Genomic DNA, 27,500 nt, shown 5'->3' on the forward strand with positions numbered 1-27,500 from the left:
ACTCAGACGACTAGCAGGGTGTAGCACTTGGCGTTCAGAGCCTTTCCCCTCTACGACATGATAACAAGGTTGCGAGTGGGTTGGAGTGCACTTGTTACTTGGTACGCAAAGCTTGCCAACATCTGCACCACTAAGGCTTGTAACGCAGTTCAGTGAGGTGTGGGGTTTAGTATTGGGACCCCTAATGTCAGTATTTCCACACAACATTGAAGAGACGGGCAGATAGGGAAAGTCTTGGTTACTATTGTAACCCCCATTCTATGATGGAGGGAACGAAGACGTGTCCCTCTTGCCACAACTCCGAACTGTGCTTGAGAAACTCGAGAAGCCATCTCAGCACAAATCTTGTCATCTTTATTTGCCTTACTTTTCACAAATCATTATTTTGCTTAGCTTCAGCTATAATAAAGAGACATCAACTCCTTATTATACTCTTTTTTTATGTTTGGTTTGATTTCAAAATATCAGCAGTGTTTCTCAAAATTTGTTTAGTGCACCTATCAATAATGGCAAATTTCACAAACCTAAGTAAATCACGTTGCAATATTTATTTAAAAACTTTCCTCCCATAAATATTGTCTGAATTTGTCTTACAAATGCATAAGGCTAGCCACAAAAATAAATGTATCCACGCCTTTTCATCTCTAATTCTTCACTGCGTGTCTTTAGTAAATTCTGACAGTAGTTTTTTAATGCCAAAAGAGGGATTGCGCTGGTGCATGGCCATTGGAGTATACGGCTCAAATCACATGAGATTACTTTCTGATACTTTTGCATTCTTGAAGAAGGTCACCATTCACTGCCATTATATGGACAATTACAAGCAGGACATATTTTTAATTTCTCCTTTTATCTTCAGAAAAAAAAGAACGGCTAAACCAGGGTAAGTAAATAATGAATTCAAATTTTTGGGTGAACTATCTCTTTTAATATCTATTTTACTTATAATATCTATGGTCCTATTTTATGTATTGTTTAACAATATTCTTAGGTTTGGATTTTTGCGTAATAATTGCTTTGTTATAGTTGCATTTCAAAGTCATTGCCATGGCATTTTGTATAAAAACTAATTCTACTTTAAACGCTCATAAAAATACCTTTATCATTTTCATACCATGTCCAAATAAAATGGCCCTCTTTCTCAAGATGATAGCTATCAATGAATCTGCAAATTCAAGAACATACTTCACCGTTTGTCAGTGAAGCATTGATGATTCACAACAGTGTAAATATGACAAGAAAATATTATGCTATAAAATATCAAATGGAGAGTATTCACTGTAAACCACATTTGCATTCACTAAAAACAGACAAATACAAACAGCTGAAAGCAGAAATTAAGGGGCCAAGCAAAAATGCAGAAGGTCCATTATAACAAAATGAATTAGCATGTAGCATTCCCTGAGATAGCATTAGGGCAAACTGGTTTAACAGCCACAGTAGAAGAACTTAAAGAAGAATGACATAAAATTGCTTAAAACTTTTGCCCAATAGGTGGTGCTGTTACAAAATGTCAATCAGCTGAAATCAGCTTTTTTTAGAAGACCAACTTATAAATCTTCATGTAGGCTTTTGTTATATTTAATGATTTGGTATTTCTCAAAACACAGCTCCAACGAACATTTGCAAACAGCATTACAGCAATGCTGTGGTTGGAATTACAGCTCTCGATCAGTGTTTAGAGGCATATTTTCTTGTTATTCACAGCACTAAACACTTAAATAATTTGACTTAATAGGCTGTATATTTTAAAAAATATATTTTTTTTTTACATTTTAATCTGGACAACAACATGCCCTAGATATTAATTGAAAATGATTTTTTATTATTGTTTGGAAACACTTTACAATAATTTAACATGCCTTGTGTACTGTACATGTGCTCTATCTACCACAGGGGAGCCCTGGAGTATGACATTCCGCAATTGAATCAAACATCTGGAAATAAAGCAAAACAACAGAGAACAAAAAAATAAATAATTTTGTGTCTGTTAATGAGAATGCACATACATAAAAATGTGCCTCTGTGATGTGTCTTGATTTATGACGTGTGATATTGTACATATTATGCTGTTCACAGTACTGTGAAAAATTCTTATCTAACCCTCATAAACTGCAAAAACTGGTGCTCGACCCCTGCCTGACTTTGCTTCTCTGTCTGCCTGGCTGCTGATCCCGTTAGCCACAACTGACTACAACATGTTTTTAAGTGAAAAGAAATGGTACAAACTACCCAGTCATGTTTTCAGACTTTGGCACGGCATGAACCATATTGTCAGCCCAATAATTAAATTACACAGGGACCATTAATCTGTGTACTGCCAAACTGCCAAACAAAAAAAGTGTTGAACCTGGGTCATTTACATTGTGGTCTGAGGGTGTATTCACACCAGGAAAGTCCGATAGTTCACTTGCTTTGGTCCGGACCAAATAGAATGTTGATTTTTTTTGTTTGGTACGGTTCGCTTTCACACTGCTCTTTTTGCAAGTGAACCAAAATGTGTAAACAAAACCACACGTGTGCTAAGGTCGTCCATTCATTGGACAGGAATTCTCAAGCAGGGAAAAGCAGGAAGTGCACAAACAGGCTCAGCATGGAGATATTTCGTAATGTAATATTTGTTATTTTACTGATTTGGTGTTATTCTCTAAAAACGCAATATGAAGAAACTATATGGTATAGATAAAAGCCCGCCCGCACTGACTTGGGTCTTTACATGCGCTTCGTGAGGCACGGCACACACACGCAAGGTCTCTCGCTCCCTCTCTCTGTCGTGCGCGCGCTCTTGCTCGCTCGCTTTAGACACCATTATGCCAAAATGTCCGTTTTGTTAAGTATCCTCATAAGAGCAGTCAAATAAAAAGACGCAGTTTTCTGCAGTTGGGTCGGTTCATGTTCACACCATAAACGAACCGTACCAGAGTTCGTTTGGAACCGTACCGAGACCACCTCTTCAGCTGGGTCTCGGTTCGGTTGTTTGGTCCGCACCCGAGTTCGATTGCTGTATTCACACCTGCCCAAAAGGTCCGCACCAAGGGGGGAAACGAACTAGAGTTCGATTCAATCGAACCAAACGAGGCAGGTGTGAATACACCCTAAGTGTCAGGATAAACCAGACTCAAAGACAGTAAGTAATCCAAACAGTTGTTTACTGAACAGATGGATGTGATTGAGTGTCGGCCTTGGCATTTTTGTCCCTGAATGATGGGAGTAAACAAAATTGAATCTGGTGAAGAAAAGCACCCATCTTGCTTGTCATGGATTCAGCTTCAGCAGTTTCATATCTCGGAGGTATTTGAGATTGCGATGGTCAGCGAGGACAGTGAAAGGGTGACGGGTTCAGTGTCTCCACTCTTTAATTGTATAGCTAACAACTCGCGTTTCCAGATATCATAATTCTACTCCAACAGGGAGAGTTTCTTTGAAGAAAAAAGCACATGGATGGAGACGGGAAAGCTTCCCCTGCTGCTGGGATAATATGGCTCCCATTCCTTTGGTCAAGGTGTCAACTTCCACTAATAATGGTTTCTCGGGATCTGGAAGAGTTAGGAGGGGAACCTTGGTAAAGGCTTGCTAGAGGAGTTGGAATGGGTGACTTCGGGACTCCAAGACATATTCTCGGGAGTGATGTGAGTGGAGTGGTGATGGTCCTGTAATTCTTTATGAAATATCTGTAGAAATCAAGAAAGTGCTGGAGTTCTATTACTGAGGTAGGTGCTGACCAGGTGCGTACAGCTTGTACTTTCCCCTTGTCCATCTTAATCCCTTCAGCACTAATATGGTAGCCCAAGAACTGGATTGATGACTGATAAAAGGTAAATTTTTCTGCTTTCAAGAAGAGTTGGTACACATTGAGCTTTTTGAAGACCTTTGAAAAGTGATGATTCCAGGAGTACATCAAGATGTCATCGATATAAATCAGCACGGAGTGATGGAGGTAATACTGGAACACCTCATTCATGAATCCTGGAATATGGAGGGGGTGTTGACCAGCCCATACAGCATGACAGTACTTGTAGTAGCCAGTAGGTGGCACAAATGCGGTTATGGATAACGGTATTTACTGTGATGTAGTAGTTGATACAAGGCCAATGCAAAGTGTCTGTCCTTTTTTAGCCAGAAAAAACAAACAAAACAACAACCTGGAAGCAGCAGGGGAGGTTGAAGCGCGGATGTAGCCTTATTGTAGAGCCTCTTCCATGTATTCCTCCATGACCCTTTGTTAAGGGAGTGAAAATGGGTATATATTTATATACAATCCCATGGTCTGTGGGGTGGTAGTCGAGAGGCTCTTTGTGGGCAGAAGACATCTTTGATGTGGGAGTAGCAGGGTGGAATCTTGACTGACTGTTTGTCCACGGGGCTTTCGACAGAGATTACATTTATGGAGATGGTCTTGGCCACTGGTGGTGTGGACTGGGATGGCTGGGAAAACAGTCAGGGATGCAATGGTCACCCCACTTCAAGATGTCTCCATTCTTCCAGGAGAGGATGGGATCATCATACCGGTGGTGGATTTCTCCAGAACCGAGAGATCGATGTGGAGGCAACCAACTAGCAGCTTGACGGGACCCACACAATGACGGAAGGCTTTTCGCCTGAGCAGTTCACCAGTTATTGACTGGACTTGGTCGGTGGCTTGACTTATCCTCTTCACAAGTTTGAGTTGGCGGCAGAGTTCCCCAGATATAAAGTTGCAGACTAACCCAGAGTCTATGAAAGCTGTTATTTAAACAGATACATCAGAAACAGTATGAGTTACGATGGTGGTAAGTGGTGACAAAATAGCTTTGGGACAGGTAAAACTCACTAAGGGACGAGGAGGTCAGACCAGACATGAGGCAATAACGTGCCCACTGGCACCACAATGTAAACAATCTCTGGGTCAGCCGACAATGCCGCTCAGTCGGGGTAAGTATTGTATACTTGCATGGGTTCCTCTCCTGGTTCTGGAGTGCTGGATTTTATTGGCTGGCGTATGTTATGGAAGGACTGCATGGCCGATTGTTCTTCCATATAATTTATAATGTGTTGAGCAAATCGCAGAGACAACTGAATAAAATGTTCGAGCCCCATTGTGTCATCGTAGGCAGAGAGATGCAGCAGCGGTAGTGGGTCAAGACCTTGTCGATAAGTGGTAAGTAGTGCTCACTTGTTCCATCCACTAAAGGCCACTAGGGTACAAAACTTGAGAGCAACTTTTTCCCTGCCGTAAATTATATAGTTGTTCACTTTCTGAATAATCTCCTGAAGGGCGTCCTAAAACTTCCCAGAAGTGAGTAGTGAAGCTGTCGAGGGATTGCGTGACCGGTCCAGCTTGGCTCCAGAGTGTTTCTGCCCATTGAAGTGCACGTCCAGACAACAGGGACAAGATGAAGGAGATTTTGGCCTTTTCAGTGGTGAAGCGATGCGGCTGCATCTCTAGGGTGAAGCCATTGTCTTCCACCAAGCCATAGTAGGGTGCTGGTTTGACCATGGGACTCGCAACATACACAGGTGGTGAGGCAGAGCTCGGGGAAATGACAGGTGTGCTCAGTGCAGATGCGGGTGCAAAAGTTATCCACCAGCTCTTGTTGGGTTCATTGCCGTTAAGTTATTGGTCTGGCCTTCTTTCAGGATGTACCAGACTCAAAGACAGATATTGGTAATCCTAACAATTGCTTTTTGTTGTAGGTTGTGAATGGTGATAATGACGGAGGAACTGGATGAAGTGCACTCCTCTTGAAAAACAGTGAGTTTACAGGTAATCTTTATCCACAGGCTTCAGGCATGAAGGCGAAGGGGATTCTTGGAGAGACGAAGGAGACTCAGAGTAATCAAGGCAGGAGATAAACAGGGCTTATGAGCTGAACCAACAAGTTAAGTAGAACAGGTAAGGAGTCTGTTTCCATTTTCGAGACCAGACAATGAGTGACAGAGGTGTGCACTTTTGTACTGGTCCTGCAGTGATGAGGAACAGGTGACAGTGATTTGAACTTGGGAAAGAGTGAGCACTGTGTTGGTGTGACGGGAGAGCCTGGCGTTCTACCACGCGACTATTAAGTAATTTGTTGTAAAAGTGGGAAAAAGCACTCTAAGAAACGGAATGTCATATTCTAGTACATATATGAAATTGAACAAAGACTAAGGTACTTGTATTTGGTCCATCATCCCTCTTAAATAAGTCTAATCTCAGCTTTGTTACTGACAGGCGCACTTCACTTCAAACTATCAAAAATTTGGTGGGGAGCATGATCCAGCATGTCTGTGAGATTTCAGTGTAGATCTCTCTCGAGTCCTGGCAGTTTATGAGAGCTGCTGGTACATAATATTCATTCTGTGAACAGCATAACGCATACACCTTTCTATGATAAATAATTATACCAGATTTTAGTTACTATACACGTGTTAGTAGTCTGCATTTTGTTTAACTGTGTCCTCAGTGTCTGTACATTTGATTCAACCATTGTATATGTTTAAAGAATCATTTGATAACAAACAATAGGTAGATTCACTGGATCATGATCGAGATCTGTACAAATGTGTTCTGGGATCTAGTATGGATCAAAGGGATCAATGTGTTTTCTTGGTATCTCTATTCATCTGTTTTTGTATTGACTGCCATTACTTTGCCTTGCTAATGGTCATAACTACCAATGGTCATAACTACCATAACTAATGGACAGATCCTGACAAGTTGTTTTCTTTGAACTAAAAATGAATCTGCTCTCACATTGCAGATAGCTTTTGTTAAAGATTTGAATATCTACTGGAAGGGACTTTATCATTGCACAAGCAGAATGCGTGTGGACTGATGATTGACTTCCTTAAAAATATGCATATGTGCATAAAGGTTTGGCTTAGGAAAAGCTTTTAACAACTTTCCGTCTGCATGGACTGACAAAGTCAGCGTTTATCACAGGTTCGCATTTAAAGTCTGTGTAGAGAGAATGGTGTCTTCTTAGCGGTCCCTAATTTAATATCAAATGATCGTTGCGACGGAAGCGAATCAATCAAAACTAACTTTAGCTGGAAAATAACTTTATTAAAGAACCGCTATAAAGCCAAAACAATCTCTGTTACCTTAAATTATACATTTATCTCTGTAAAACTGCTTTGAAACAATCTACGTTGTTGAAAGCGCTATATAAATGAAGATGACTTGACTTGACGATGAATGCTCTTAGGGGGGTATTTTTTTAATTGTAAAAAAGTTTTTAGTATAATAGTGCAACCATGGTACACTTGTGACTTGTTATTAGCCAAAACCACATTATGTTTCTAGACCACATGTGTCAAAAGTTATAAGCAAAAGAATTGTCACATTTTGAGCTGTTGGTGTTATACTGTAGAGCTGGTGGTGTTATAGAATTTGAGTGACTAAGCTCAAACTTGGTCTAGGGACCTTTAAGACCCCCAATAATCAATGTGCCAGATTTCACTACGTTCATTAGTCATGACAAGAACCCCATGGTTCTATTGGCTGCCATAGACTTCCACTACCCAAGAAGAATAGAAAAAAAAAAAAAAAAACTACAGTAAGTGCAAATGCACCTACAGTGCTTGGCCCCTGTAAAATACAGCAATCATGTGAGTATAAAACCTGTTTACATATAAAACACTGTTTACATATTTTTACACTTAAATCAATATGAATCCAATTTTATGTCTTATCATTGTTGCTTGAATATGGACATCTGGCAACTATTTCTAAAAAAATAAAAAGAACTATTTCTAATTCTAATTATTTCTATATTTTCTATAGTGTTTAACTTAATGGCAGAACTACTCTGTGATTTCTCACTTGAAGAAGATGCTAAAAAAGCCCTGTGTTTGTTGTTGAAACCATAGCTAGCAGACAAGTTATGAGGTAACATCTTTTTAAATGTATAATCCTAATCTACACAATTGAATGATACATGATGAACAGCAGTATTTAAAGGGGTCATGAAATGTGGAATCAAATTTCCTTAATATTTTGACATATGAGGTATTTGTACAGTATTATAAAAACTTACATTTGTTCCTTTTAGTAGTATGAAAAACAACTGTTATTTGAATTGATTAAATTGAACAGCCATTAACACGACATATTCAATTGTTGTGATTAAGACAAAGAATATTTAATTAAATTGTGATTAAGACAAATTACACTCCCTTTATTATCGCCAGAGTTGTCAATCAATTCAGTTCAGCACAAGTTTATCAGTGATTGAGTTCTGCAATCGCAGCAAAGCTCCGTTATAATCAATGATGTTATCTACACTGCTCAATGAATCTGTGATTTACATTGTGTCTGCACTTTGCTGGTTATGATGAGGGCATTCACACGATTGCAGAACAAAAGTGCATAGAGCTCTAAACAAAACTCTGGTCATTGCATTCATGTGCTCACATGTCTGTGAACAGTTAACACAGAAACATTTGATGCAGTGGCAAGGCCAGAAATTTCTAAGTGAGTGGACCTTGGTGAAATAGGAAAACCTCAGTGCCTACTCTCAAACTAAAGTACATCATCTTTTAAAGCCTTTTTAAAGCCTTTTTAAGCTTTTTAAAGCTTTTTTTAAAGATTTAACTATTAATTCTAAACCATATTGAGCCCTTACTTACACATTACAATAATATTAAAGCAGGGTTGCCAAATATCACACATTTGTCCCTGCTTTTGATATGAAACAAAGTCTCAGCTTTCAAATTTTGTAAGTTTTAATACAAAATTCAAATAATAAATACCATTTTGGTAGCCTGGTTAAAACCAGACCATTCTCAGTAGTAACTGAGTTATGGTCTGGCAAAGCTTCATTAATAACTCATTTCCAAAGGAGCGTCACCAACGGACGTCACTCAAATGCCTCTGGGCGCAATTGGATAGACCTAAAACCAATCAGAGCGATCGTCATTGTGTAAAGCCATATGCTGCGTCCCAATTCGCCGTAAGTTACACTACGCCATAAAAGTATGTACTCATTTTGTGAAGAAAAGGTATTTACTTTTGAATGTGTAGCAAAAAAGTAGGCAAGCTTTGGGACGTACTACTTCATCATCTTTATCGGACGGATCTGTCGCGTGCATCCTGTCACGTAAACTGCCCTGTCAATCATCTTGTCACAGTTAAAATCCTCTATTAAATCTAATTTAATTTCCTACCGTTTCGGAGAGAAATGTAGTAGCACGTTCATCTGCCAGTGGGTCTTTCATGGAGACTGTCCTCATGTGTTTGCAATTTGAATATAATAATGCATTTAAAAGTTGGTGGGCTTCACCAACGGACGTCGCTCAAATGCCTCTGGGTGCAATTGGATAGACCTAAAACCAATCAGAGCAATCGTCATCGTGTAAAGCCCGCCTCAACGTTTCTGATTGGTGCCGCGATTTGGACGGATTACAAATCGGCTTGAATGGGCTCTTTGCCAGACTACTTGCAGAGCAAATCTAAATTTGCCGGAAGTTTGTCTGGGTTTTCCCAGGCTACCATAATGAGGCATAACAGATCGCTGTAGCGCCTCAGTTAAAGACGGGGCTGTTGAAAAACAGAGTTGTGACATGCTTTGATCTCGCTGGCGTAGGGCTGGGTACCGAGTTCGATACTTTTTAGGTACCGACCGAATTGCCTCGATACTATCGAGTATTGAAAAATGACTTCTTGTTCGGTACCAGATTTCGATACCTAAGGGGTTAACTCGTCAACGTCAGTGCTCAAACAAATACATATTAACCCTTTCACGCATAGTGGTCACTACAGTGGACAGCTATTAAAAAAGCATTTTCTTGAATTTGCATGGGTTTTTATGGCAAAGTTGCACATCAGCCTCTTCATTGGTGCATCATCCTATAAATTGCAATCAAGTGGCAAGCCGTTGTGTTTCGATTTTTTCCCCCTCCAAACCAAGATGGCCAAGGGTCAGTCAGACATGCCAAGTTGCTCCGGAATATCCACCCATTCCTTCTATCCTAGGAGACTCTTGTAGGTAAAAAAAAAATATTGCAGCATCAAGCAATATCTAATGAGTCATATCACAGTAAAATTTTCCAAGTTTTGATTTTAGATTGAGAGAAAACTCTGATTAATCACATGTCCACTGTAGTGGACGTCATGCATCAATTGCTATATTTCAGCTACAATTCATAATTATAATGTGAATATTGTTTTTGAAACTTAAACCTTAAAAACTTAATCTGCAGAGATTACATTTTTACAACTTTTTTTACTGTAAATAAATGTATTTGTATTATTAGAATGTAATTTTCATTGACATCGAAAAAAGTCATGTGATTACATAATGTATGACACTTGTAATGCATTACTTTACTTGTTAGATCAAAAAGTAATCTGTTTTCGTAATGCACGTTATTGTAATGCGTTTTTTTACTCAACATCAAAAAGTAATCTGATTACGTAATGCATGTTACTTGAAATGCGTTTCTTTACTCATAACATCAAAAAGTAATCTGATTACGTAATGTGGTTATTGTAATGCATTTCTTTACTCATAACATCAAAAAGTAATCTGATTACATAATGCATGTTACTTGTATGCATGTATCACGTCCTCATGTTCTGATATCAAAGATACGCGAAGTGCAACTTGTATGAAGTTGTATGAAGCCTTTGCAATATTTCGCATTTATATTTTTTGTATATATTTTATAGTTTTCACATGATTTGATATAATTGTATTGATTAGTTTGTTAAATTCACATACTTCATCTGTTTGATTATTGTCTTATATTTAATACAGTATATCTTCAGTTTAAACCATAACCGCATGCTGTCCACTCAAGTGGACCTCTGAAGATCTCTTTGAAAAATTTGTAAAAAAATAAAATAAAATCAAACCCTAAGAGCAATAAAAACACATAGGAAAAAAATCCTGACTGAGGTTATCATAATTCATGCATGAAAGGGTTAAATGCACAACGGCACATCTAAAGTCGCTCACGCACATACACGCAAACTCTACACACACGAGACGCGCGGAACTCTCCGTGCACATACTCACATGAGACGCGCGCGCGCACACACACACAGAGACACACAAACTCTCCACGCACATACTCATATGAGACGCGAGCACACGCACAAACTCGCGCACATACTCAATGAGACGCGAGCACACACACACAAACTCTTCGCGCACATACTCATATGAGACGCGAGCACACGCACAAACTCGCGCACATACTCAATGAGACGCGAGCACACAAACACAAACTCTTCGCGCACATACTCATATGAGACGCGAGCACACACTACCCTAAAGATGTGGAAAAGTCGATCAAAAGTGTTGCTACATTTCTCCAGGCTCGATGCCAACAGCGCACGATGCAGTATTTGCGGTAAAATAATTGCTGCAAAGACCCCACGACAGATATGATGAAGACCTTGACAGTGCACGGAGCAGAATGTTGCTCCGTCTTCGACTGGTAGATGACAGGGTTTAAATTGCAATAATGACCTACTAAATGTACACTGCCGTTCAAAAATGTGTCGGTTAGTCTGAATTTTTTCCCAGTAAGGATGCATTAAAGTAATCAAAAATGACCTTAAAACATGTGTAATGTTACAAAAGATTTATGTTTCAAATAAATGCTGTTCATTTTAATTTTTTATTCATCAAAGAATCATGAAAAAATGTATCAGTTTCCAAAATATTAAGCAGCAAACTGTTTTCATAATTCTGTAGGATCATGTGACACTGAAGTAATGATTTTGAAAATTCAGCTTTGACCATCACAGGAATAAATTACATTTTGAAATATATTCAAATAAGATTGTAATACTATTTCACAATGTTACAAGTTTTGCTGTATTTTTGATCAAACAAATTCAGCTTTGGTGAGGATGAGCTCTTTATTAAAAAAAAAATGTGTTCCTTTGTGCACTGGCTAAGGAGCATGAGTCAAACTGAAAAAATAAAACCAAAGTTTTTCTGAGGTAATGTGTTATGTAATCTTGTTAAAATGGATTTCAAAAATTGGTATCGAAAAAAGTATCGTTCAGGAACCGGTATCGAAATCAAGGTAAAGGTATCGGTATTGGTATCGAAATTTTTTTAACGATACCCAGCCCTACGCTGGCGTCGCCGCCACGTGGTCACGTGATTCATGGATCTCTCAATAGTTCCAAACAAACCAGCGCCGTCAATACATTTGAATGTTTAAGCAGGATAGACAACAGCTTCACTATACAGGTATTTGCTGCAATTTTTGGTAACCATTTCAGCATAGTGTGCATTGATTTTTATGTCGACGACATTTACAGTATCATTTTATTTTGGGGAGTGATATAGAGAGGTTATGTATGGAGCTCATAATATGACAAAACGATTTGAATTTGAATTGTGTAAATTTGAATTATTTGCAAGTGCAATCTAACAAAATTGAATTTTAGGTGGTAGTTTAAATAGTTCTGAATTTGATTTTTTTAAAACGAATATTGAACATTTGAAATTTAACAAATTGAAATGTTTTTATGGCTGAATTTTATAGACATGTATTTTCAAACAGCTAGTTTTTTTTTGTTCTGAATTCGTATACTGCAAATATTCAGTTTAAAAAAATACAGATTCAAGTTTTCAAGATGAAGAAATTCGGAACTTCAAATTCAGTTTTCTAAAATTCAAGTTCAAAAATTCAAGTTCAAAAATTCAGATCTTACAGAAAGTAGGTCACAGGTCATCCACAGTGCATTTTGGCTGCACTGCAGTAGTTTTCTGCCGTAAACGCGGTGGTGGTTCAAGAGAATCCGTGTATCTTTCGTTCAGTCGTTTTTTATTTAATATTAAGAGTAGAAAAATGAGAAAACAGCTTGAGTATTAGATTTCTAATATTCTAGTAATAATAGTCCGCTGCAGCAGTTGCACGGAGCTTACAAAACGCGTGTATTGCAACTATAGGCTACATTTCATTTTCTCATCAAACAACTAGACTAACGAATGGCTCGGTACAACAGAAGAGCTTAGAAAGGGCTTTTTCTCTGTAGACCAGCAGTTGGTCTGAATTTGCTATAACCTATAGCCTATTTTCCGGACTGTATAGGCTAAGTCACGTTTTATCATGAAACACGCTGTGGTTTATTCCAAAGTGACTCAGGCATATATAATGCAACGTTATAACGTTAAATAATCTAAATGTTGACTTTCAAAAGTAGGCGCGCCAAGAAGGCTATTCTCTGTATTTTGGTTCATTTTTGGTGAGCGCCAGAAAGATCTAAAGAGACCGAGACGCGCTAAAGCAGCGCATCATGTTTTATTTATTTTTCAATGACATGATATTTTGTAGTCATTTTGAATGTACACAAATAAAAATATACATTTTACTGTTTCGAATGATGTCATATTATCTGTATGACTATAAATAACGGAGTATTAAGTTATTTCCCAGCAGTGGAACAAATCCAAGAGATGGCGCTGGCGCATCGCGCTCTCACACAACATAGTATCAGTTCTGGCGTTGCTTCATATCGCAGACTGCTCGTTATCAAAATGAAACAGTCAAACAAACATATAAAAAGTTATTCTGCCTAATTTAATTGGTCTGTTGTACAATATAAAGGGCAAGCTGTGCCGCACACAGTCCTACTTGTTATTCCAAACATTTACCTTGCTGTGAAGACGCTGATTTAGCCTATATGCCTACGTGTATTTTGGGACTCGACTGAAGTATGACGCCTTTTTATTTGTATTATAATATAATATATTAAAATACAAAATCTTCTGAGTTTTATGATGTAGGCCTTGTGTGTTAAAATGTATTATAATTTACATCTCAAAAGGATGCGCTTTGTGCATTCTCTGACATTATATTTATTTATTTAATTAATATTGAGTATCAATTGATGTTAAACAAAACGGTGTGTTATTTTCTCTGGCAACTAAACTTCCAAAAAAAAAAAACAAAAAAAAAAAAACTTCCAAAGCAAAGCCATTGTGCGTTCTCTCCGCGCTCCGCAGCTTTTACACACAGTTTTGAGAACGGCCAGCTAAAAAAAATAGGCCAAAGAAGTAGACTAACGACTAGTGTCCGGGAAATGCGAGGTACGTTCATATTTATAAATAAACATAACTGATTTTGTCTACACAACATTTTTTAACTGACCGTATTTGCCAGAAAATAAGTCGCATGCACATGAGTGCAAGTCACACTGGATCATGTTGAGAGAGAAACGCGTCATAAAAAAAAATAAAAAAAACACATTTTAATATTAGCCTATTCAGCAATAGTGTAAAAGACCTGTAAATAAAATACAACATTTGCATGATAAACACTGTTAACATGTAGGCTATGTGTTGCCTATTTTACTTTCCCTTACTGTATGACAAATGAATGCAGAAAACAACAAGAATGAAAAATAAGTAGCCATGTATAATAAAATAATATAGGCTACATAGACTATAAAAATAGCCTATACTGTGCCCTTTATTACAAACAACATTTAGCCTATTTTAAACGCCAAGCCTAAATAAATTTATTTAAATCGAAACGGTCGCGCATCTCTCATTCAGTCAAAAGTTTTCATATTTGCAGTAACATGTGGATGCTAACTATTAATATAAAGAAGGCGTCATACTTCAGTCGAGTCCAGGCTAAATCAGCGTCTTCACAGCAAAAATGTTTGGAATAACAAGTAGGACTGTGTGCAGCACAGCTTGCCCTTTATATTGTACAACAGACCAATTAAATTAGGCAGAATAACTTTTTATATGTTTGGTTGATTGTGTTTCATTTTGATAATGAACAGTCTGCGATATGAAGCAACACCAGAATACTATGTTGTGTGAGAGCGCGATGCGCGAGCGCCATCTCTTGGATTTGTTCCACTGCTGTTATTATAGTCATACAGATAATATGACATCATTCGAAACAGTAAAATGTATATTTTTATTTGTGTACATTCAAAATGACTACAAAATATCATGTCATTGAAAAATAAATAAAACATGATGCGCTGCTTTAGCGCGTCTCGGTCTCTTTAGATCTTTCTGGCGCTCACCAAAAATGAACCAAAATACAGAGAATAGCCTTCTTGGCGCGCCTACTTTTGAAAGTCAACATTTAGATTATTTAACGTTATAACGTTGCATTATATATGCCTGAGTCACTTTGGAATAAACCACAGCGTGTTTCATGATAAAACGTGACTTAGCCTATACAGTCCAGAAAATAGGCTATAGGTTATAGCAAATTCAGACCAACTGCTGGTCTACACAGAGAAAAAGCCCTTTCTAAGCTCTTCTGTTGTACCGAGCCATTCGTTAGTCTAGTTGTTTGATGAGAAAATGAAATGTAGCCTATAGTTGCAATACACGCGTTTTGTAAGCTCCGTGCAACTGCTGCAGCGGACTATTATTACTAGAATATTAGAAATCTAATACTCAAGCTGTTTTCTCATTTTTCTACTCTTAATATTAAATAAAAAACGACTGAACGAAAGATACACGGATTCTCTTGAACCACCACCGCGTTTGCGGCAGAAAACTACTGCAGTGCAGCCAAAATGCACTGTGGATGACCTGTGACCTACTTTCTGTAAGATCTGAATTTTTGAACTTGAATTTTAGAAAACTGAATTTGAAGTTCCGAATTTCTTCATCTTGAAAACTTGAATCTGTATTTTTTTAAACTGAATATTTGCAGTATACGAATTCAGAACAAAAAAACTAGCTGTTTGAAAATACATGTCTATAAAATTCAGCCATAAAAACATTTCAATTTGTTATATTTCAAATGTTCAATATTCGTTTAAAAAATCTAATTCAGAACTATTTAAACTACCACCTAAAATTCAATTTTGTTAGATTACACTTGCAAATAATTCAAATTTACACAATTCAAATTCAAATCGTTTTGTCATATTATGAGCTCCATAGGATATGGTCCATTAAATTACCACTTACAATAGTATTTTATTCTAATATTTTTAATCCTTTGTATTACAATTATTGTAGTATTTAAGGTTAAAATAGAGAAAAGGGTTTTAATTTCCAATGCAAAGAGGCAAATTAGAGTCATTTTGTGGACAGAAAAAAATATAATTTTCATTTGTAGTGCCATGGTTTACCCACTAGTTGCCTGTATGGCTCTTTAATAAATATACATCTACTAGTTTAGTTGCTCAAAAGAGTATTGCAGGTTATAACTACTTACCTATTCTTAGGTTTTGCATTTGAATAAATATTTAGACATGATCAAACACTATATTTTTTAAATGTGAAATTTAAAAAAGTGAATGACTTATATGCGAATAATTCAAAAATATTAGGATGTAAGCACACACAAGTGAATGCAAGCAAATACAGAATTGAATAGAATTAAATAAAATGACTTTGTATGGGCGGTTCGGACGACGAAACACATGCATTATATAATTGCATTGCATATAATGTGTGCTGGTCAACTAGTCTAAAATTAAGAAACCCCTAGAACACAGTAAAAAAAATAAAAAGAACATTGTGTACAATTAAGATAGGCTAATTAATTTATTTTCCAATATCAAAATATGATACTAAATATACCACAGGGAAAAGGGCTTCTATTTGTGACGTGCTGTCTTTGCATTTGAACATTGCACATTTTAAACAGGACACGCATTAGCTGAATAAATGTTAGCCAATACAAACATATACATAGAAAACAGTTGACAATGAATAGACAGGAGTCCAATAATAGCATAACGAATCACTTATTCTAAAAATAATATAAAGTATAAGTTCCGAATCCGACATATAATGAGGGCTGTGTTAACAGTAAACGTCCGTCATTTAACGAATTTTAAAAGCAGGGATGGATAATACAAAATGCTTTTTGACAGAAAAAAAAAAAAACAAGCAAGAACAAAATTTAAACTTAGCCCGTCAATTTTCATTTTACAATTATCTTCTCTCTCTGTGTGTGCGCGTCCGTGTTTGTGAGAGAGCTCGCGCAGCACTGATACAACGGTACTTTTTAATCCATAAGTAGCCTAACTAACGCGCTAGTTTTCATATAAAATAAATATGTAACATAATTAGGTACTTTAGTTATAATTAACACAATAACTTAACACATACGTTTCTCAACACTGAGAATGAATGAATAAATAAACGCCTGTTTCTCCAGACTCGCGCTTATCAGTAATCCACAAATCACAGCACTTTCATAATCACTAAGCCATAGCGATTTCAAGATTTATAGTTCAGCATTACTTGAGCATTTTATTATTTGCATGACTTAATGATGTCTTCCTCTTTTCTGAGTGACCATGAATAACTTAACGGAGTATTTAAAAATAATCCATGCGATCTGTGTGATCATCGAATCCATAAGATTAAGTTAACTCAACAATCAACTTTCCACATCGACCCCAGGCCGTTTACCTTCAGGAGTCAGAAGTTCCGTACTGTACTGTCCTCGCTTATGAAATCAGTCAGACGGCGGCCACGGGAGTGGAAGGGGGATCGAGCGGGATTCTTTATTGGTGTCGATTTTCAGTCTCTTTTTAATGATAGGCCTTACACATCTGTCAATCATCCCCGCTTGCTATTTGTGGAATGAACCCAGGGCTATGATTGGTCGAACTCTTCCTCTTTTGCTGTAGCTTGATTTGAGGACAGCAGAGGCGTCACCAGGTTTTTGCGTAGTTTAGAGTGACAAATCGTACCAGCGTACTTTGAAGTCAAAATGCATATCCGCTACGCAAAATGAGTACAGGTTGGCAGGTCTGGGAGGAGGAGGAGGAGGAGGAGGAGGAGGAGGAGGAGGAAGAACATGAAACATAATTAAAAGAGCAGGAACAGCTTCACACAACATGCAAAGACACTAACCGACAAACCAAGACTGAAACACAGGGGAAAATAAACACAGGATAACAAGGAGATTAACAAGGGACACCTGAAATGTTTTAATCACTATGACAACTAATGAGGGTAACTATAACAACAAACAGGGTGGCATAGGGCACTGAACAAGGAAGTAAACTCAGAAACAATGGGGTACAGAACAAACAAAACAAGAGTCCATAAAACAAAACCAAGACAGGAGAACATAGACCAGGAGAAGCGCCTACCAAGGAGCGGTTTCCAGATGCTCCAAAACAGTCCACGAGGGAGGTGAAGAAGATGTGGACTTGGGGGTAGAATGGAGGGCCAGGTCCATGGGGGGGAGGAAGTACTTGAGATGGAAATAGTGCAGGCAGCCAGGACAGACCAGGCTGAGGACCACCACGGTGGAGCAGGCAGAGCTGGTGACCACCACGGCAGAGTAGGTGACAACCAAGGTGTAGCTGAGGACCACCACGGTGGAGCAGGCGGGAACTGAAGACCACTTCAGGGGAGCCGGCGAGACTAGGGAACTTAGAGCCTCTCTGGTTGAGACAAAACAGGCAGGGAGTTCAGTAGTGACATCCATGGTTGTATCTGGCAAAGAGTGCTAGAGTGACCTCTTTGGTCGTTTAAGGGCGGACAAGAGGTTTATAGGTGACCTCCATGGTCGTGTCAGGGCAGACAGGCAGTTCGAGGACGACCTCATGGCCGTGTCAGGGCCAACAGGAAGTTCAGGGATGACCTCTGTGGTTGTGTCGGGCTGGCAGGAAGTTCAGGGATGACCTCTGTGGTTGTGTCGGGGCTGGCAGGAAGTTCAGGGATGACCTCTGTGGTTGTGTCGGGACTGGCAGGAAGTTCAGAGTCGGCCTCCAGGGTTATAGCAGAGACATCAGGGGACACAGAAAGTTCAGAAATGGCCTCCGTGGCCATTACAGAGCAGTCAGGAGACACAGAAAATTCAGGGAAAAATGCCTACGCCTCGAGAAACAGGCTGGAGACTCTGGCATGGCGGCCATGTTGGCTGGAGACTCTGGCTTGGTGGCCATGTTGGCTGGAGACTCTGGCGTGGCGGCCATGTTGGCTGGAGACTCTGGCGTGGCGGCCATGTTGGCTGGAGACTCTGGCGTGGCGGCCATGTTGGCTGGAGACTCTAGTGTGGCGGCCATGTTGGTTGGAGACTCTGGCGTGGCGGCCATGTTGTGAAAAGGCTCGGTGTGAGGCTACTGCGGAAGTGCCGCATTCCTCCTCCACGACTCCCACAGTAAATGCAGAGCCACTCATTTGTAATGCCAGGTTAATTCCTCCATTTAGTCAAATGGGTCAGTTCAATAAAGTCTGTCACATCCTCCTCAATAGGACATTTTCCTTGACGGTAGTGATGGGACGGTTGATACGGGGGCTCCGATGCTCCATGCTCCGATGCTACCGATGCTTGTATTGTAATGACAATACCACGTGATTGATGACGTCTGAAGCTTCGAACATCATGCAGTATCAGAACTTCGCAATGTACTGTATCTTTCAACTTACTTTCAATGTTCATTCAAGTTTATTCTGTAACTAGCATTAAAGAGGAAGGGATTGCTCCACGCTCCCGCTTGAACTGAGGCGTCTATACGCTATACATCGATCTCACGCCACATCAAAGAGCGTTAAAACGGTATTTATTGTTTGAATTTCGTGATAAAATGGACAGAATTTAAGAGATTTTGAGAAGCTTTGTTTCTTATCGAAAGGAAACAAAACACAGAGCTTATTGCGATTATTGGTGGTTATTGGTGGTTAAAAGTGATTAATGAACTACAACTCATGTGTACTGAACCGAAAGACATGTACTGAAAATTCTGGGTACGAATACGTGTACCATTACACCCCTAGTAGTGACGATGAGTAAAGACCAATCAGGGACTGATTTACAGCAGAAGCACATTGGATTGAAGAAAAGAAGCACATAACTGTAAGATCAGCGCTCATTCACAAGGATCTAAATTCATGTATTTGAGTCATGCAGGTTGGAATTTTCTTCTTTCCAACAAAAACAAACAAACAAAAAAAACATTTTATGTCTCATTTGATTGGGTGGACCAGCTGTCAATATGAGTGGGCCAGTGCCACCGTGGCCCTTATGTAGCCTCACCACTGCTTTGATGCAATGGGAGTAGATTAGTTAGGGGTTAATAATAATGGGTCCGTCCAGTATCTTTTAAACTACGTTACATAATGGTAAATAAACAAAGCTATAGATTGTGAATTTGAATATTTCTGATTCTGTAACTGCTCAGCATAGTACGTCAGTTTACTGTTAGTTTGAGTCCCGACTGGAGATCCTTTCCCAGTCTTGTTTCTCTCCTCTCCCATTGCTTCTTATTTCTTCAATTCTGTCTTATCTAGTAAAGGTAAAGAAGCCCATAAATAATTAAATTTTTATTGGAATGGCCCACCGAAATTTGTGGGACTTCCAGTGCTACTTCCAGTGCTACATTAGAGAGAGAATACATTCTCTGAGAGTGCATTTAGTTTTAACCTTAGCTCATTCAGCTGCAAACAATGCAACATGAAAGCGCTATGTATTTTAGAAAAAAGGCTCATTACTATTACTGAAATTGCTGAGTAGAGCTACTGTCACAGTACGGAATACTGTAGTTCTGATAGTTGCATCAATACTTTTATTATTTTTTTCAAGGAGAAAAAGAAGCAAAAGAATCTACATATGTGTTCTTGTCTACACTAGCTTACTAGAGTAAAGCAACAATGATAAGACAGGTGTTAAAAATAGAAAAATATTGAATTCACCTGGTATCGTTTTGTTGTCTCACCTTTCTGTTTGGTCACTTTACGGACTGTCATGGCAGCTTGTCGTTTCTGATATTCAGAAATTTCAAAACCTAAACAAAACCAACAACAACAGCAGCAGAAGATATGAGGGAAGATAACAAGAAAAGCAACTATCTTTTGTGGCATTAATGACACATGGAAATGCTTTTGAAGCAGTAATGATGCATAAAATAAATACATGAGAATTTATGCCAATTTACCAATTTTTTCATCCTCTTGGACCATCTTGCGCTCCTCATGAAAAGCCCTCAGCCAGCGAATCTTCTCTTCTGGCTTCTTGGCCAGAAAGACGTGAATCTCTTCGCTGTCTCTGTTGTGCAGCTTGAACGCATTTTTCACACTAACGTTAAAGTCATCGTCCCGTCCATCAATAGCATCTCTCACTGCATACCTATCCATGTCAATACGTCCTTTGTAGTAAAGTATGTCCCGTCGTATCAGGTCCTGAGAAGAGATGCAGTGCTCACTGAAGGTAGCTTTCAATGACCACAAAAGAATCAAACTCATCTTTGCAACATGACTATGTTTAAAGAAAATACAGGCTGTATATGATTTACATCTACAGTAGTGGGAAAAGTGATGTTCATAGGGGATATTTGTTTATAATGACCTTAAAAGTTTGATTAAACCATCAAAATATGAGGAAAATATTTTATATTTTTAAAATATGTTAAATATGAGGGAAGAGCAAAACACTAAACTTGGTTAGGGTATTTATCTAACAAAATGATTTGGCAAAAAAGGCAAACTACAGCAACAGGTTTTATTTTACTATACAAAAAAATTATGCATAGAACTACAAAAAGCTCACAGGGAAAACATCCATTGACTATAATCAGTTATTAATATTTTGTTAGTTCTCTTTTGGTTTTCCTTGCGTTCATAATTTCTTTGTATGACAGCCTGGACAAAAATTATGTCTGCACAATTTGGCATGTTTCATTGCGTTATCAAAGAAAACAATCGACTCCAAGCACAACTACGCAATATGCTTACAAAATCATTAACCGTGTGACTGTTGGCGCCACAGTTCACTTCGTCTTTCCCGGAAAATGCACACAAGTTGTGAGGAATCATGATTAACAAAAACACGACATGACACACAACTCATGTACCTTCTTCACTGAGGTGAATATATACGTTGTGTTCATTGTAACAAGAAGTTATCGTGTTCACATCTGTCAAATGTCATTCTGACTGTCATCAGACAAACAGAGCTCCGGTCAGATGAAATTTGACTCAGTGAAGAAAGTACACAGATATTTTTGGGGGATTTCTAGACGTTGTATTTCATGTTGTGTTTTTGTTAATCTTGATTTCATACAACTTGAGTGCTTTTTTTGGGGCGATAATAGTCTCACAGATGTGCATGTCGTGTAGCCGTGCAGAGAAAACCAACAGCCAAGGTCAAGAATTTCGTTAAATAATACATTACATTTCAAGTTTGTTTTTCACTAAACCCTATAGTATTCCCCCAGAACACTTGGAACATAAGGCACGTGTTGCATGGGATCATTCTGTGATACTTTTTTAAAAAGCTTGATGCTGGTCACTATTCACTGCCATTATATGGATGAGTGTGAGCGGGAATTAGAATTAAAGAATTCTTATTTTGTGATCCATAAAAGAAAGAAGGGATACAGCACTAGAACAACAACAGGTTTAGTAAATGATGCCTTAATTTTCATTTTAGGGTTAACTAGACCTTTAAAGCCTGTGAACTTGATTTGCTGAAGGAGAGTTTCAAGATGTCTATAGAGCATTTGTAAGCTTCTGCGTCACTTGTAGCCTGAGCTTCATGACATGCATTTATATTGCATAAAATGTATGCGCATAAAACTCAATCCTCATGAATGTGCTTGTGGCAGCTGGCTGGAAGCAATGATTAATAGAAAAAAGTTATATTATAATTATTATATTTAAATTATTAGAATGTTTTTTTTTTACACAGACCTATCCTTAATATCTTACTGATTTTGTCTATGCAATGAAAGTTTGTGAGGTCCAATGTTGTGTTGGACCCCACTGACTTTCATTGCATAGATAAAAACAATTGGAACCTTCTTCAAAACACCCTTTTTTGTTTGTTTTGCAGAAGTCAGGGTTTTTGAACAACATGATTGTGAGATGACAGAATTTTCAATGTAATCTGATACATATATGACTTCAATATAAGTCATGATATTCTTTATATTCATTGCGATTAACTTTAATCTTTTGACAGTCATGAAAAATATTTTATGCAAAAGGAAAAACATACAAATTTATAGATGTTGTGAAAGAATGCTGATGGAGTAAAAGCATGCTGGAAAGTATTAACATGGGAAAAACAAAGAAAATTGATGGTCATAAATGATATGTCTCACTTAGGGCAAAAGTGTGAATGCTAATTAAAAAAAAAAAAAAAAAAAACCCTGGAAAAGATGCAACGAACAGATTTGTAGAAACGTATTTTGTCTTATTTGGCAGATTTAGCATGGTGATGTCAGAGCGTGATACAGATCCTGTAAAGCATGTGTCTTAAATGCTTGAGAGTTGGCACCTCTAACTACTGTATGTCCAATTGATTTCACTTGTAAAAGATCTGCAACTGCTACTTTGTGCTATTTCGTGCTATTTTAGATACATCATGTATGAAAAAATACAGATTTAGGATGCGTTTAGAATGCAGTTCTAATTTATAATCACATTTTGAGATTCAAATCTGGCAATGTAAATTAAGAAATGCTTATGAATTTAAATTAGTCTATGAGTATTTTTATGATCAGTGTTTACACTTATTTCTTTCTCTCATTGTTCATGCTGAAGACCTCAAATCCTTTTTCAAAGGGAACACAATATATTTTGTAAATGCCATGTACCTTTTTGCACAAGACCAGCTGATGATCAAAAAGGAAGAAGACTCGCTGCTGACTCCTGCCATAAGGCTGATATATCCAGGACATCTCACCCGTGTAGATCAGCTCTGAACTTCTGTCCAGAATGTCATCACCCTAAGTAAAAACAAAACAAAACTTGGCAGTCAAGGCAGACAAACTAGGATTGGCAGTGGACACCCTAAATAACCTTTTATTAATAAAATGTGTTATTCCCAAAAAAGTTTGATTCCACACAACTTAACACACCTCCCAGTCCAACACTGAAGCTTGCCATTGAGCGATCTTGTCAATGTTCTCCAGTCTTCTTTTGCGCTCATTGATTTGCTGGGTGACGTTCCTCATGACTGCAAGCGCTGCTGCCACATAGCGGTAATCACTGTGGGGGAAAACATAAAGACCCACAGACTATTGATATATTATATACATATAGAACTCATAAAACATGGTTTGGCCATGAGTCACAGTAAAAACACAATCTGACCAAACTAATAACACACAAACAATTGTACACTGTAAAACTTAACAAATGTCCTACCTACAACTTTCTATTTGAGTTGACTTAAACTGTAAAAATCTAGGAATTGTAGGAACTAGGAATTGTACTATTTGCATACTATGCCTTTGCTACTCAGAAAACCCTAGTTAATATAAAATGATCATATGAGGCAGAACTTAAACTGAATGAGTTGCATCAGATTTCTAGTTCCCAGCATGCTTTGCTTCAGACTCTAGGAGCAAATGTTGAAATTAAATTATGTTGTGTGTTTTTGCACAAGATTAATACGGGGGGAGATTTGTACGTGTTTAATGTTCTGTTATGTTTGGTTTTCAAAGGGTTTCTATTATGTCGGTATATTGGGGAGATTAACATTGTGCTGAAGAGTAGAGCCTGTATTCCGGTCGAGGATGGGTCTGCAAACTCTAAAACTATAGACTGCTTTATTTAAACAGCAGCACTGATAAAGTGGTAATCTCTCTGTTAGTTAGAGACAGTTAGCTATGGCCAGCTGGATGATTGAAGCACTTCATTTACTGGAGTAACACTTACTTGGTCTTTTTAAGGCAATCAAGTTTGCATTGTTTTAACAAGCAAATCAGATCACTGTCCAAGTAAATACAACTAAGGAATTCCAAGTTGCAGGAAATGTTACATTAGTTAGCTCAACTTAATTAAATGAGTTGTTCGGAATACACACCCAGTATACGTATGTAACTTTAAATGAATTTTTGAAACTAGTTGTTGTTGAAACTAAAAAGTGTTTTTTACCATATTCTTTTTTCCAAGTCAATCAGTTAGCAAGCTTTTTAAGTAAAGTTAACTAATCAGATTTTATACTGCACTTTTCAAAATGTAATTAACGAGATAGTAAGTTACAACTTTAAATTATATTATAGTTGTCCAAAATCATTGTTAATGTACATAATGACTTCACCCTAGGCTGGAAGAGTGTGTACAGGCATTTCTCTGGATTAACAAAACTCTATGTTTCATATAGAGAGATACAAAAAATATATAGATCACCCTTTCTCTCCCTGTTTGCTCTGTTTTTTACAGCAATTACTCATCTACGTCACTTTTTCAATCTTGAAGTGAACTTTTTGCCTGTATGGTGATTAGATTCACTGTTTTGGACTGCCGCCTGTCTGGTGTGCATCATAGCCTATATTTGAAGTATGTTTAAGGTTTAAAATGGCGTTTAGCAATGAGCAAAATAAATAGCACAGCTCATTTCCATAATGACCAATGCAAACTACCAAGAGCAGCACAAATTAGCATAGGGTCGGAGCAAATTAAAAATAACATGGCTTGGTAATTGATATGTTCGGGTAGCGTCTTTTTTGGCATTTCAAATAAATTAACATGAGTGGAGAAAATTCTCTCCCCTCTACCACACACTCTCCACGGTTCTTCCTCCTAGCAGTAACTATCCCAGCCATGTCAAGAGCTAAATGGGATAAGAAATGCTTTTTTCAGTGTTAAATTATGGCATAAGCCCAATTATGGTGAATTGACTACCATAAACCTTAGAGAATCATGTTGCATGATTCATTTAAATAATCTCCCCCCATACATTTTGCATCTGAAAGTGAAACTCCTACGAATGCATTTGCAATAAGGTCAGCTGTAAAAATAAACCTGTTCACACCTTTTCAGTGGTAATTTCTCACTGCGTGTCTTTAGTAAATCCTGACAGTAGTTTTTTAATATCGTTTTAATATCGTAAATTTAATAACGAAAGAGGGTTTGTGCTGGTACAAGCAGTAAATAAATCTAGCCGTAATTTTCTTTCATGGTCTCTGGACCCCCTGAAGTAGTCTTGACTACCCCCTAGCCACCCCATGTGTTAGCAAAAACATAGTGAAATTTAGTGATGATACTGCTATTCTTAGCTTATTATATAAAGATCAAGACATCTCGTCTTACCACTCTGAAATTAACCAGTTTGTAGAGTGGTGTGATGCACACCACCTAATTGTGAATGTGAGGAAAACTGAGGAGATGATATTCGATCCAAAGTCAATTGGAGATCATAGCCCAGTATATATTCATAACGTTCCAATCACACAGGTGTTCTCAAATAAATATCTTGATGTTTATACTGACTGTTCTCTTACATGGCATGTTCATGTTGACAACTTGTGCACTCGGTTACAGCAAAGATTGTATTTTTTGAGAAGGCTCAGACTTTATGGTGTCAGTAGTAAGATTATGATGTTGTTTTATCAAGTTGTACTGCAGAATGTGATTAGATACGGAATACACCTATGGCATGGTAATTTGACAGTACAATTGAAATCCAGTCCTGGACTTATTCAAACGGCCATGAAAACCATGGGCAGAATAGAACTTTTTTATCTCCAGACCCTGTACATAAAGTCTATGCTGAGGGAGGCATTTAAGATTCTGCATGATACAACACACATCTTGAACTTTGAGTTTGAAATGTTGCCATCGGGTAGGAGCTTAAGAATGGCAAGTTGTAGATTAAACCGGTTTAAGAATTTGTTCATTCCTTCTGCAATTAAAGTATTAAATTAAAAAAATATATATTTTTATTTTTTTATTTTTTTGTTTAGTTTAGTTTAGTTTATGTACTTAGATGTATAGTTGTGAATTATGGCATATGCATTTGTGATGGGACATATTTCGCTCCCTTTTTCCTCTCTAATTGTAATTGTGTTGTGTTGTGTTGTGTTGTGTTATTTTACTATATGTTTTATGTGAGCCAGTGATTGTGTTTTTGAGTCCAAGACAAATTTCCCTTTGGGACAATAAAGTATACCTTAACCTTAGACCTTATTCAAACAGCAGCATTGCACACTAAAGAAAGTTACATTACACACTTAAACACATAAAAGGTCCTCTTTTAACCAGTTTGGATGACGGCATAATCTAAAGTGGGCTGTGCTATCAGGACAAACCTGAAATATTTATAAACTGAAATAGATTTGAAGGGATGGTTCAAAATTATATAAAAGTCTTATAAGCAGCAACAGAACACATTTGATGAAGGTTTTGCTGCTAAAGAAAAATTAACAAGTTACTAAATTCAAGGCTTCAATGTGAAAACTGAGTTTAGTCAGATGCGTTTGTCTGTAATTGTGAGTTAAATTTAGATCATAGCACATTTTAAGTAATCAATGCAGAAATCCTGATATTTTCAAAAGATTCACAAACTTTATTTTTTTACATGCATGTGTGTTACCTATGTTCCTGTGCTGTGTACTTGAGTAACTCTGCAAGTTGTAGTGGGTACTTGCAGATCTTCTGCACAGGGGTGAGGAGGAAGCCATCAATGGCGATGTCGATCATCTGCTGGAGGAGGCGACAGGCTTCAAAAAAGTGCTGATAGCGCCCATCCTTCATCAGCTTGGAGAGCTCCATACAGGCATCAAGGTGGTTGTTGCAATACTCTGAATAGATCCAGAAACCGTCTTGCTGTATGGAAGACAGTCATTAAGGTCAGGACTGAATCAAATTAAACTTTTTTAAAGTTTTCATGAATCA

The 27,500-nt window shown here is 37.8% G+C and overlaps 1 protein-coding gene across 9 annotated transcripts in view; it reads right to left on the bottom strand.

Moving 5' to 3' along the window:
- arhgef9b (Cdc42 guanine nucleotide exchange factor (GEF) 9b) overlaps positions 1 to 27,500 on the bottom strand; it is a 93,281-nt gene that overhangs the window by 8,058 nt on the left and 57,723 nt on the right. For 7 of the 9 annotated variants that reach the window (XM_079892342.1, XM_079892341.1, XM_079892349.1 and 4 more), the window contains 5 exons: positions 27,199 to 27,431; positions 23,738 to 23,867; positions 23,474 to 23,605; positions 20,813 to 21,056; positions 20,594 to 20,662 (listed from right to left, as the gene is read on the bottom strand). In XM_079892342.1, the coding sequence (XP_079748468.1) occupies positions 20,594 to 20,662; positions 20,813 to 21,056; positions 23,474 to 23,605; positions 23,738 to 23,867; positions 27,199 to 27,431 (808 nt within the window). Of the gene's footprint in view, positions 1 to 1,097; positions 1,166 to 20,570; positions 20,663 to 20,812; positions 21,057 to 23,473; positions 23,606 to 23,737; positions 23,868 to 27,198; positions 27,432 to 27,500 lie in introns of all 9 variants that reach the window. The other 2 variants (XM_079892343.1, XM_079892344.1) reach the window with 2 other exon arrangements.

Source organism: Squalius cephalus (assembly GCF_949319135.1).
Source record: "Squalius cephalus genome assembly, chromosome: 14".
NCBI lineage: Eukaryota > Metazoa > Chordata > Actinopteri > Cypriniformes > Leuciscidae > Squalius > Squalius cephalus.